The sequence below is a fragment of the Zeus faber genome (assembly GCF_960531495.2).
Source record: "Zeus faber genome assembly, chromosome: 11".
Classification (NCBI taxonomy): Eukaryota; Metazoa; Chordata; class Actinopteri; order Zeiformes; family Zeidae; genus Zeus; species Zeus faber.
The window spans coordinates 13,355,871-13,370,162 of record NC_137205.1 but is presented as its reverse complement, the minus strand read 5'-3'; the positions used below and the strand labels follow the sequence as shown (position 1 = coordinate 13,370,162).

At 42.2% G+C, this 14,292-nt stretch overlaps 1 protein-coding gene across 1 annotated transcript; it reads left to right on the top strand.

The window, feature by feature from the left end:
* Positions 1-6,156: 6,156 nt before the first annotated feature.
* Positions 6,157-12,980, top strand: LOC307237282 (bMERB domain-containing protein 1; the record flags this gene model as incomplete). Its single annotated transcript, XM_080009995.1, has 6 exons — positions 6,157-6,232; positions 9,298-9,421; positions 11,649-11,722; positions 12,004-12,118; positions 12,503-12,573; positions 12,859-12,980. The coding sequence occupies 6 exons, from the start codon at positions 6,157-6,159 to the stop codon at positions 12,978-12,980; spliced, it is 582 nt and encodes a 193-aa protein (XP_079866121.1).
* Positions 12,981-14,292: the final 1,312 nt, after the last annotated feature.

Genomic DNA, 14,292 nt, shown 5'->3' with positions numbered 1-14,292 from the left:
CCCCGGGTCCACGATATGAAAACACTGTTTTATTTGCGGGGTAACGAGGGGATTCAAACATGTTGCACGCTCAAACTCCATTAAAACACATAAACGCACCTATCTAAGCATTCAATAAACGCTTTAATGGGTGGGCGGTTGCTGAGTTGGAGGACTTTCTCTGCAGGTGTATGTGTGTGGGCGGGGTCAAAACAGAGTTTATGGAATTCCTTCTGTTATCCCAAGTGAAAAAAAGCCTACACCAGCATGTTATTGGAAAGTATACCGGGTATATTTTGTACCTTCTATGTATTTTTTTTTTTTATGGTTACTGTGGATGGGCAAAATTTCGTAAATAATTAAATTCATTTTTAGATATATGATAAATAAGACAATTTTTTTCCACAAGTATATTAAAGTACAGCATTTTAAGTATACTTATACCACACTTGCCAATTGGGTAGAAATATAATATAGCTGAAATATATATATATATATTGAATATATATTGAATCACTTTTTTTAAATTAACAATATATTTTCTTTCTCTCTTTCCACTTGGGATTGGGTTGGATTGCTTGCTTTCATATTAAAATATGACATCTGCATACTGTATAACTGACTTAGTTGAACTTAACGTCATGTAATTAAAGTGTGGAGCGTGAGGAGGAATCCTCTGTGGGCGCCCGGGTTTGCAACACCTCCACCTTACAGTAGATGATCAGTCCCATCGCTTTGCTGGTGCTTGGCAGAATCCCACCCGAGTGGGCCACCGCATCATGATCCAGCTGTTTGGATCACACACGCAAACAGATTTACCCTGGTGGTGGATACAATGGGGTTTGACCAGACGACCAAACCACGTTCTCTGTGTCAAGAGCCACTCTGTTGCACCTTTTGCAGAACATTCGCTCGCTGAGGAGCGTCTCATTGCATTTCGTGCTGATGGCGGCCTCTGAATCGGGGTCCGAAATAACTCTGTCTGGAGGTGCAGGGTTAACCTCCCAAACGCAGGGCGACGGTAGCGGCAATCTGTGGCCGTCTCCCTACATAGCTAAGGATTGTCAATTGCCGCCTGTTTGTTCCAGTTGGGCCGCAGACATTTTGTGAAACAGTTCCCTGTGGCGACAAAATGTGACGGCTGTCTGGGCACGGCTTAATTCGACAAAACCTCAGAACATTTTCCTGTCGTGTGGGGAGCAGGATTCAGGCTTGAAATACAGTGAAAGATGTCGAAATGCAGTCCACCCAGTTCTGGATGTTGCGATACAATCCACACAGGGGGCATCTCCCTCTCTCTCTCGCTCTCTCTCTCTTTCTCTCTCGCTCTCTCTCTCCCTCTCTCTCTCTCTCTCTCTCTCTCTCGCTCTCTCATTTTGTTGTTGTTTTGTATTGTTTTTCTGTTTGTTTGTTTGTTTATTTGTTTTTTTTGTATATATAGAGGTTATCTTTTAGTATATACAGTATTTATGCTTATCATTGGGTTTACTGTATATTGCCATATTTTCTATTGTGTACAGTTAACTTTTTTTTCCTCGAATCGTCAATTTTTTGTTATAATTTTATTCCATTGCTTTATTATTATTGCCTATTTGATGTGAGCTGCTATCTATCTATTCGTATATCTTTCTGTCTGTCAGTCTGTCTGTGCTTCCTTCCGTCCGCCCGTCCATCCGTCTATCCATCGATCAGTCTAATGAAAATATGAATGGGGGGAGCGAGAATATGAATAGATAGGTTTGGTTTTAATATTAAATATTATTCAACGGATAGAAACTTTAGCCTAGAACTCTACTTAGTTATCTATCTCTAGGAAAAGGGGCTGAGCTGCAGCGAATAAATAAAAGATGCTCCTCATTAGGTTACTTTTTCCCCCAGCTACAAACCCTACACACAATCTCCCCTTTTCCCCAGCAGCTGGGTATGACGTTTTATCCTCCCCAGGCTTCTTTGATAACGTTTCTTTTTCTTTCACAAAAAGAAAAAGAAAAAGAGAGAAAGGCTTTTCCGGTAAAAAGAAAAAAGGTATTAAAAGGCTCAGGAGGGGAGGTTTGTCCTCTTTTATATGCGTGTGACCGTGTCACCGCGGTTTGAAAATCGTCCTCTCACTACTCACCGTGCTCCTTCTGCACAAACCTCGAGAGGGATTCAGGTCTCCATCGCCGCCAGAGCTTTTCTCGCTGTGTCCTTGACCCCGATGAGACAAAAGGTACGTTTCTCTCTGGCTTTGTTCCCCCGGAGCCGACCGCTGTTGTCCATGGGAGGTGACTAAACTGTCCAGGAAATGAACACCTCCCAACAGAGTCATCCTTTTAAATAAAACCGTAGGGTTTGGTTGGTTGCATTTTATGATGCTATTACTCAAATTATTTTTGTTAAATTGACATTCATGACAGTCATTTGTATTGACCAAACAGAGGAGTCATTGTTAGAATTGGGTTTTTTATTGTTTTGTTTTGTTTCTGTTATTGTCAGTCATTATGACTCTTGGTTAACTGGCACACTGTTCATTCCCTATTTTTACTTTTTCTCTGTTTTCCAGGTTTTTGGATTTTATACTGTGTCAGATATCGGAGGACATGGTTGGCAGAAGGGCAGGGGAATTCTGAGTAGTGTAGATTTAAATATGTTTCCTTTCTTGGGGGGGGGGGTGTTGAGTTTCCCTGTTGGGATAACTGAATCTATTGCAGGGGATCCTCTGGAAGTCCTGATGGGCTACCTCAGCGCAGGTCAACGGAAGAAGGGAGGGGGGCCCGGTAGGGGGCGGGGGGGCGGTCACAGAGTCCCCGGGCAGCTGTCTATGAAAGAGCGCCACGTAGCAACAAGGTCAGTGTGGCAGTTTCGCCTACCACACACCACCCGAGTGACGTGTTCAGGGCCCTCCAGCACAGAGACACAGGCGATGGGGTTGAGAAAACCCAAGTTTATTGTGACGAGGGAGCTCGATAGAACAAGCCCCGGAGCAGATGGACACATGTCATGACAAGGGTTCCTCCCTGTGTGTGTGTGGGGATGGAGGTTTTTACCTGTTGCTCGTTAAACCAACCAACAAGCAACAGGTATGCAGCCAGACCCGACCAGGTGTGGCTGCTCAAACGACACCATCCCCACACCACAGTAAGTAAAATACACATTAGATTTGCAAACACACACACATACACGCACGCACACACACACACACACACACACACACACACACACACACACGTATATGGGGGGCTTTCAAATCATCAAGAAGTGACATTGGGGGAAATTAATGATACACACACACACACACACTCAATAAATAATGTTAAAGTGCAGAGAATTTTGAGTATAAAATAACAATTCAAATATAATTATGGTTAGGGTTAGGGTCTAACCCTTAAAGAGGGTAATCCTTCAAACAATTACCAGTGCATCACTGATTTGGGCTATAAATCGACATGCCATTTAAATGTCGGCTAATGATCCATTTAATTTAACTTTATTTTTTTTATCATGTAATCTGATCTTGTTTTTTTGGAGAGCCGCCGTTGTTTTTTTCCCCTCCCTTCATCAGGTTGTCCAGGAAAAGGAAGGAAGTAGGACTCGATTCCCTGTTTACAGAAGATACGTGGTTCCTTCGGTCAATCACCGCCATTATAAACTGAGGGCAACGACTGGGGAAAAAAAGTTTTATTTTGTTTTCGTAGAATTGTAACTGGACCGTGTTTTCACAGCTGAATTCAAGTGTCGGCTTAAATCACTAACCACAATTAAAAAAAAGGGGGGCTCTGACATATGGGTGTGTAATCCAATCACAAGTTTGTTTTTTCTAGATAGTGTCTCATATTGTTGTACGTGAGCGGCATGTGAGGAGAAAAAGTCACGATGGTTCGTCCGATGGCTCATCCTTCCTCTTCGTCTTAAACAATAAGAGCCGGAAACAACAATGTGGTGAGCGGCTCAACACCGGGAAAGGCCGCGAGTGGGTGCCACCATCCGGGGGCTTCCTCGGGTCCTTGTTCCAGGATCCTCTCAAAGGTAGGGTGGAGTTCCTGAGACACAACCCCACCCTCAGAAACAGGAAATCCTGTCTGGAGTCTGGACGGAGGTGTAGGATGCTGGACGGAGATGTCAGACGCAAGGTGGGGTTAGTTTGCCACAAGGCCCTGGGGGCAGTGATCCAGTGAGGGGAGGGGAATGATTGATCATCTCCAGTCACAGAGGTTTGAAAAGGTCAGATTGTCCACGTGTGAGTCAGTTCCAGACAGGAAGGTGATCTGCGTGCTTGGTTCAGTCCAGGCTTAGCTGTGTGCGTTCAACTGCAGGAAAATACCAATGCATGGATGTGGAAAAAAAGGGATTTTGGAGTCCGCCTTTGTAAATACCTGCGATGACAGGACCAACAGGAGCATTTCAGTATGATGCAGATCAGTTCTGTTATGTTTCAAAGAAAATAGACACTGTCATCAGCCCCGACAATGGGTTATCTGAAACATTCAATTGTGTTACAGTGCCCCCTGTAGGATTAAATGGAGTAAATCTAGATTAAACCAGGCACCATTACACAGTATCTTCTTGAACAGTACATTTGTAAACATTTCTCAATTCGTTTGTACATCGTATTATCAAGTTGTGTTTGTTTGATTAGTTGTATCACATGTTCTCCTTTTCTTTTTTTTTTTCAACTGAGATTCATTTCGTGGTTACCATGGTGTTGGTTATCTGTAACACACTGTGTGTACTAAAGGTTCCACAACAGCTTCCACACGAAACTATTTTGCAAGGGCACCGGTCGTGTGAGCGTGTGGTTCCGTCCAACCAATAATTAGACCTGCTACCCGGGGGCAGTATGAATAAGAAAACAGCAGCAGTAATGCAACTTTATACTGTATACCTAATGTACTATAGTTAAACATAGGGTCCAGACTTCTCCAAAATTCCGCATTTTATTTTGTGTGAAATATAATAATTTTATATATATCATTTATTTATCCATGTATATAATACAATATTGATCTCTTATCTAATATTCATCAATTTATTTTGAAATATATTCAAATAGAAAATTGTATTATTAAGATATTATTATTATTATTATTATTATTATTAGTAGTAGTAGTAGTAGTAGTAGTGGTAGTAGTAGTAGTATTTGTATATTAGATTATCTTATTATTTTACTTGTCTTGTTATGTGTATCCTATCTTGTTGTGTATCTTTTTCTGCCTACTAAATTAAAGCACAGACAAGGAAACATCTGGCGGTGGTTGCCCGGCACTAGTTGTGGGACCTGATGAAATCATAATCAAAGTTTTGAACACGCGCTGCATCATTTCAACAGGGCAGTCTGCCTTTGCCTGATAGTCTCAGCCCAAGAGGCTGCTGCAACAAAAAACAACATCATATATTATGCTAAAGTCTGTTACAATATGCGGTCCCAAAACCATCTGGTTGCATTCATGCAGTGACTCTCAGGGGTTGACTTCCAAAAAAAAACAAAAACATGATGAAACAAAATTGGATTGTCATCCTCCCATGTGGGGTGCTGCCTAGATGAGAAGTGTTTACCAGACCGTTAGAGATGCAGCTGATGTCTGTAGGTTTAGGCTTTGTTCTTATGTGTTATGGCATTAACTCTGAGACCAGGAAAGCAGAAAGGCCGGCACTTGAAAAAGTAACCTCATGTAAATGAATGCCCAACAGCATCAGAAATATAACAGTGTGTGTTCACTGTATTCATTTGACCTCCCTTTTTTTTTTACGTCATTTTATTTTCCACTAGAAGCAGAGCACATGATAAACAATCGGAACAGAGAAACAACGAATAAAAATCGTCATAAATATCAAATAAATCAAATAAATTGGCTTGTTCGAGTTTCCAAAATAAGGCAGCATTATTAATAAACATAATCGATGCTTAAAAGACGCAAACACTTGCAAAGAGAAATCCTCACGCGTGGGTAATATCGGAATAAACGGTGTTATTCTCCTCCTGCAGGGGGCGCTTGATGCTTCACGCTTCGCTGTGCCGAGCGCCAACAGAGTACCGAACATCTGCTGCAGCGTCCTCCTCATCCCCGCTGCCGACAATACCATCCACATATAAACACAGAAGACACTGTGCTTTATTTCTCTAAACTGATAGCTCTTCTGTTGGGTTGCTCTGCGGACGAGTTGCCGGAAAGCTTTTCACTCATCTCCCAAAGAGACGTGATGGATAAAGAGCAAACCTCTCAACGCTATGGGTCTCTGGAGAGGACGCAAGTGGAGGGAGGCGCACATCAAGCAGGCGAGTTGGTCAGTTGGTCTGGGTTTTGCTATTGTTGTTGTTGTTGTTGTTGTTGTTGTTGTTGTTGTTGTTTATTTTGTCTTTTTTATTTAATCGGGGGGAAAAGCTTGCACGTATCCAGAAACAGAACATAATTGCCCTTCCGCACTTCCACATTACATATTCAAAGAAATGAAACGGAACAAAAACATACATGAAGTGATGATGAGTAAAAACCGTTACAAAATTAGGAAAGAAAATGGCACACGTACCTGTTTTGATCCATTCATTCTTTGTTTCCTTTTGTTTTGAACTGTGAAATCGAGGAGTGGGATGGATCATATATTGTACATGACCTGCTGTTTTTCGTGGCTGATCCCGAAGCAGCTGCTATTCATGACTTCAGGACGGAAAATAATAATGGGCATCAATGTGACAATAATCTGCTTTGAATAAGATGGTGGGCAGACAAAACAAACGAACAAAAAAAAAAAACAGACCTCAATGTCTATCACTTGAATTCTGAGTTTGCCTTTCTTCAACAGCACATCATGGATCTGATCTGCCATCGTTGCTCATTGTTCATTTTCCCACACACCGGTACCTTTCATTTGCTATTGTTTAAAATGAGATGTTAAGTTCCTAAAGTCACCGAACAAGAGACATCTTCTCTGCGGCAGCCTGTTTTGGCTCATGTATTCCAAAATCACAATTTAATACTCACTTTTTCAAATGTCTGTGTTAGGCCATTTGGAGCTCTTCTTTTAAGCCTTGCCTTTCTCAAGTGTGTTTGTGTGTGTGTGTGTGTGTGTGTGTGTGTGTGTGTGTGTGTGTGTGTGTGTGTGTGTGTGTGTGTGCGTGTGCGTGTGCGTGTGTGTGTGTGTGTTTGCGCCGCTTTCCCCAGTGAATCGTCATATCTACTTAAAATGTTTACTTCCAGCACAAGGTTACAGGTAATTAATAGTCCATCCCAGCTCAGCCGGATGACTCAGATCCAGCAGGTTAGCAGGGAGTGGGAGGCTGCACAGTCCAGTCGCTGCAATGAATTAATGAATTACTCTCTGTCCATCACTGGGTCGCAACAGCACCAGAATGAGTCCTATATGGATGTAGTGTATGTTTAAGGTACGGTATTTATTCCCAGAATACAATGGAATAGAATGAAGAGTTGACCCACAATGCCTATAGATCACGAGGGAGCAATTTACTTTCCTATAGGACAATTTTCACCCATATTTTGCCTACGGGGGCACTTGGCACTTGCTTTTATTCTGCTTAATTTGTACCATAAATTGCTGCATTTATTCAAATTGTAAATCTCCCAAACCTCTACTTCCGCCTTCCGTAATCTCACCACTCAAAGATGCCTTTACCATATCCTGATCTTATTCACAACAGTCTCTTTCCAGTTGGTAATATGCCACTGACGTGTTCTCCTGTGAGCAATTCCAGGTCCCTTTGGGAAAAGCAGAGAGCTGAAAGTCTCCTTTTTGAGAGCAATTAAAGGGCTTCAGTGGTCTATGACCAGTGGAACGGACAGACCCCCTCCTGACACCGCTGCCGTGGCGCTGGGGAAGCGCTAATGAGACACTCTGCTTTAATTAACAACTTTAATTTGGCTCATTACAGATTCCGATTTACCAGCCCATGAACGATTAGCATGTTAAACTTCCTGCACCGTGAGTCATCGCTGGTTTTTGTGTCACGTTGATTTACCGTTTTGATGTCACCCACCCAAAACAGCTGTTTATTATGGCCAAAAATTGTGTTGGCTATCGAAAGGTGGTCATATACTCACCATAGCATAGCACGTTTCCATGACAGGCTGTGGCTATAATCCCACTACAAGCATTAACTTGATTTAACGGACAAAAAAATAAAAAATAATTATTGTCCATCCTGTTTTAAATGTAAAAATGATAAGAGCCCCACACCTTTATTTCATTGGATTTAAAGGAGATTTATCATTTTAACTTGCTATAACATTTATATTCGCATTATCCCACTTGTCAGGCAGGGTCAGGCCACCAAGCTGTCCGTCTAACAGCACCGTGCCAGTCTTGGCCAGTCTTAAGGCAGTTTCACACCGAATCCGTAATCGCATCCGACAGTCGGATCCTGCCCTTGTGGCCGCCGGATGAACTGCATCCAGGCTGACCATTTGCCATGAATGTGAGTTTTATATATAATCTCCCATTGTATAGTGTTTGCAAAGTGTGAAAGGAATTTAAAATACACACAATTCACTGAAACAAAAATAGATTTATTGATAGTGAATAATGGTGACATTCAACGGGAACATAACAATAACGTCATTATTTTATATACGTGACTTATTTACTTCGTTTTAAGCCCAATTCCAATAAAAAAAAACTTGACTGAAGTAACTTCCTGCAGTACTGTCAGACCTAAACTTGTCACCTGAGTTCAAAATTGAACCCATCCTGGGGCCTCGATCGGACGCGGGAAGTCGGCATCAAAGTCCAACGCCCCATGGGAATGAATGCACTTTGCAGTTTGTTCTTGTCGTTTGTCATATTCGGTGTGAAGCGGGCTTAGGAGGTACGTTTCATCCGGGTGGCTCAGGAGAACGCTGCTCATTTTATTTGACACATTCCTACCCTGGTGGGGTCTCTCTATTTCCGTGGCTTCGATTACTCAATGCAACTTGGAAGCATACGGCTTGGGAAGTATAGCGGTGAAGTGCGGTTCCTAAAGGCATTTCAAACAATGTACAAATGACAATTATATTGAGAAAATCGCCGCGCTACCACAATGACAGTTTTTGGGACCGTTTCAAGAGGATGATTGACAAGGGAAATTGCCCTTTTCACCTGCACAGCTGTGGAATGAATACGCTCCATTTTGTTTTTCAATCAGGAACTGATCTGGGCCACTTGTGTGCCAAATCTGAATCTGACAATCTTCATTTCTTTCAAAACGGGACGGGAGGTCGCGAGTGCCACCCCTATGAAATGACACTAGAATTAGAAGCGGATGTGGAACATTTGATGTATACTCTGCCTTTGTACCCATTTTCATGATGCACCGTTAATAATTGCTTACGGCCCTGTCTCCCCTCTCAGCAGAGGAAGATGTGATATCCATGGCGGACTCCTCCATCACGGTGGACGACATCGAAGGGGAGCTTTTCAAAATCGAACGGATACGTGACATCCTGGTGCGGAGGGAGTCGGAGCTCAGATACATGTAGGAACCTTAAATCACAACAAAACCACTCCTGATTACCTTGCCAAAGTGCACGTTGAAGCAGTCGTACTAAAAAATAGCGTCGCACGGGAACACCGGTTAATACCACTCAGATTGTCAGTGCAAATTGCATGAAAGTGAGACATAACATTCATCCCTGCATGCCCCAGTGATGAGACATTATATTCTAGTCGATCCATATTTGAGCCATTACTTGAATAATGGTTGCAAGGTTTTATTAGAGAGGATGGAGTTTGATAAGATCTGACCTGAAATATGGTTGGTTTTTTTAGAACTGTTAAGATACAGTTTGTCGTTTTTCTCTGGCCTGTTTGGAACACACAGTTTTGTTTTGTTTTTTACCTGTGCTGTCAGCATGCTGGGCATAGAACAGAATATTTGTATGCCATTGCATTCAGGACAGAGTTAGTCTGCAAGTGCAGTTCAAGTTCTCAACCTGCACTGCAACTCTTTATTCATTCTTAAATCATCAAGAACTGCTGCAATAACTCTGTCCTGTGGACGACCTGTAGAATGACAAGAGCACAGTTTTTGGTTATAGAGAGCCACCACCAACCCCCCTCTTTGGAGAACTATTTATCATGTTTGTCTATAAACAACTGATTACTACTCCAAGAGGTGGAGAATCACCACGGGTGGGACAAATAAACATAGAAACAAACAACATTTACACAAAAACATGAATATTGGACGACAACATGTTTTGAAAAACAGTGAATAGGTCCAGGAAAACTAGAACTGCAATTGGTCACGTGGCCTCTTCCTGTCATAGTTATGGCAGCAAATGAGGGAGGAAAGGAGAGGAATGCCACCAGGAGGGTGCTGGGGTGCACTCCAAGCAGGTGTGGTGGTGTGTGTGTGTGTGTGTGTGTGTGTGTGTGTGTGTGTGCGTGTGTGTGTGCGTGTGTGTGTGTGTGTGTGTGTGTGTGTGTGTCTTTTCATATCCTTGTTATTTTGACATTCAAACCTGGTCTAAAGGTTTGGAGGCGGTGCCAGGGATTGACAGCAATGATCGAATAAATACCATTTCTATCAGTTCATTGTGGGTCTCGCCGCCAGGGTGTGGAATCGGGGCACGTACAGTTTTTGCATCCCGCAGTACCGTTTTTAAGAGCGCAAACCCGGACAACCATATGATACCGTGTGAAACGACGGCAGCACAGAATTCAGAAAGCATAGTCTCGAGAATCCATCCAAAAATGTCACAGGCCACTATTTCCCAGGATGCAGAGCATGTAAATCCATTCTCGACAATCAGGCAAATCAATTGCTCGTTGCTTTGGAACTGAAAGGCTGAAACGTAAATCACCGACGGGCTGCTGGAGTGCAACACTATTTCCTGCCGTGGAGCCTGGAGGACGTTGTTTTTCTCTAGCAGCGGGGGGGCTGTTTTCCCTCTTCTCGCTATTATAATGGTTCTGCTAAACAGCCCGTCGCCCTTCGTGTTTACTCCGGTGGGAAGCGATGCAGCTGCGACTGCGTCTGACCCCCCGGACGCTTCGAAAATCCTCACCTGAGACGGTGAAATGAGATCCGGCACAGTCGCTGATTCATCCATGAATGTACAAAGTATTTCCAGCGCAACTGTTATTTGCACGATTTTCTCTGTTGTTCCATATTGTGATATGTTTTCCTGTGCAGGCGCCATTATTTCGCTAACTTGAGTATCCAGTTGTTGTTTCTTTTTTTTTTGGGGGGGGGGGGGGGGGTGTAGGTGGTTTGGGGCGTTTGAGTGGTCAGCCCTAAGCTGGTCAGATTTTTCCAATCAATACAATGTGAGTTGATGATACTCGGATCCGACCTGGGGGGACTGCCATGGCAGTAGCCCGTGCAGAGTGGGTGTACTCTGTGTCACTAGACCCACTACTGACAGCTGGTCCCCTCTGGCTCCTTGGAGATATGACCCAGTGCCTGCCTTGTCGCCGGGCTTCCTAATAGGGATCTCTGGACTGACCTGCATGAAAATCCACTGATTTTGACATTGAAATTCAACTGGGCAATAAAATAACGCGGAGCATTTTCCTTCATCAGAACTATCACCTTAATAAAATAAATACAGTATATAATGAAGAGAGAAGGGACAATTTCCCTCCTCTGTTCTATTTTTTTTTTCCCCCAGATTTTTCCAGATCCAATTTTTGGATTAGGATCACCACACAAGCATCACGATGCCTTTATAATCCGTCTGTTTGCTTTCTTCCTGCAGGATGGACGACATCCAACTCTGCAAAGAAATCACAAGGATTAAGAAAGAACTGCAGAAACTGGTCTCAGTACCAGGTAAATAACAAGATGATCGTTTTTTTCCCTTTGCGTCGCGGTGTTTGCAACTTTTTTGTTGAAGCTTCGGAAATACCGCTGAGGATGCAGCGAAAGGCCAAAAGGGAATGGAAAAACTCACCTTGGCAGAGAATGGTGGCGCTTGGAGTGTCTGCGGAGATATTTTGAACTGAAACTCCAGTAACGACATAGTGAAATGACAGCGAAGTGAGTTGTAGAATATCGCTTGTGAGACGACTATTTGGTTTTCTGGGGTGCGGTGTGATGTGTGTGTCGCACAGACAAGGACAAGAGCCCGGAGGGCCGGCAGCGGGAGGACAAGCTGCTGCAGCAGATCCACAAGCTGGTGGAGACCAGAGACTTCCTGGTGGAAGATGTGGAGTTCGAGCGGCTGAGGTGGGTGAGGTGACATCCACCCTCGGGACGTGTCCAACCCCAGTTCTGTCTTGAAGACTTTTTTTTTTTTTTTTTTTCCCCACAATGGAAAATATTACCGACCATTCACAATCACAGTGTTTTGGTTTTTTGTTTTGCCATTTTCATCTTCATAATCCCAAGCCGATTAACTGCCACACGTCTGTAGAATTGACACAGTCATGAGCAAAGTATGAAGTTTTAGAATAGACAATGAGTAGTTGTTCTCCTAGGTAATAATGATAACAGACATATATGATAAGAGAAATATCCCATAAACTATATCAACATGAAATGCAAGAATCTGTCAGTTGGATAAATAATTTTAACAATATTATTAACAGAGTTTCTATCATTTTCCCCCAGGGAAAAAGAGGAAGACAGAGAAATGGCCGATTTCTTACAGTCTAAATTTCCCAGGAATTTAAGGAATGGAGGTGAGTCTGCTCCTGTTTGGAAATGTTATTTTTTATCATAGGAGATTTTTCAGAATCACGCAGATTGGGTTAAACGGGATGAAAGAATAAGAGAGCCTTCATTACATGAATTCAACGTGGAAAGAGATGTTACAGAGAGTGGAGGAAAACCTTGAAGTCAAGGTGCCCGAGTCAAACAGGGAGTCTCTATGGACTACAAAAATGTAATATTGATTGACTTAATGTGTTCAGATGACCTTGGGGTAAAATTGTCGAGTGAGAGTGTGTGTTTCGTCCTGTTTTCAGGCGTTCCGGTGAATCAGCAGAGGGCCTCGAAAAATGTTGAGCAGAGAAAAACACCTTTTGTCACAAGAACTGGCATCACACTCATGAAAGAATGCTGCGGTTTCCAGTGCTCCATCATGTAAAGTGAAAACACTGTGTTGTGTGTGTGTGTGTGTGTGTGTGTGTGTGTGTGTGTGTGCGCGTGTGTGTGCGTGCGTGCGACAGAGATGATCTGCTTTTTATCTTCATGTATGTGTATAAAACTCAAAAAACGATGTGACAATGTCACTAATGCCAAACAATTCAGCTTTCCACTGTGTTATTCTGTGTTTCCATGTTCTCCAGCGGAAGATCCGACCAGCTGATGGACACACGCTTATTTCTTCCGTCCGATTAGAGAAATGTAGTTCTATTGCAGTTGCTTTAGAATCGCTGAAAAGCAGTATATTCCGCCAGGTACATTTACATTTACTAGGAATTTGTTCTGGTGAGGTTCGGGTCATTTGTCTACAGACGGTTAGCATCAAAGCCTGGAAAAAATGGAGAGAAAAATAAATAAATAAGAAATAAAATAGAATAAAAACTGAAGTGAAAACAAGATAAACATTTAAAATTAAAATTGCCAAATATATACAAATAGCCTCAAAAAAAATACTTAACAAAAATAGTCAGATATGCACAGAATAAACAAAGTGGAATCCATTTGTGATGTGTTGGAACCCCTATAGTTTTCCCTCTCTACCTGCTAATTGAATGCGGTTGCTCATTGTGTGCATCTAAACTTTGCTCCCAATATTTGATTTCTCCAACATTTCGGTCCCATCGATTCCCGATGAAGGTCTATGTGACCAAAACATTGGAAAAATATCAGGTGCTGAGTTTTCAGTCCCTGCCAAAAGCTAGTGCCCGATGGAACCTGCATAATAGTGTAAATAACATAATGTCATCCAACACTTATCCAAAACATGCACAAGAAATCATACAAACACTTATTTTGACGGAGAAGAAACATTCTAAAATATACTGTAGCCTGAGACTGCAGAGAAAAGCAACATTACTGTTTTGGAGACCAATTACTATTCTTAATATGTTTGAATTCCTGAAGATGTGTTTGGACAGATATGTCTATTTATTTATCTGGAATGGCTTTTTTTTTTTTGTTTTAACTGAGAATATGTTGAATAAAAAAAGCAAAACTTGACTTCACAGCTCTGCTCCACTGCAATGATCTGGTCATTAATTGCCAATTTGGGAACAACTTTTAACTTGAAAGATTGAATGACTCAATAGATGATATGATGTGATATGATCATATCATATCACATCATATCATATCATATCATATCATATCATATCATTTCATATCATATCATATCATATCATATATCATATCATATTATATCATACGTCATAGACAGCTGAGAGTAAGCTTGAGCAAAAAAGGAAAAATTGTTT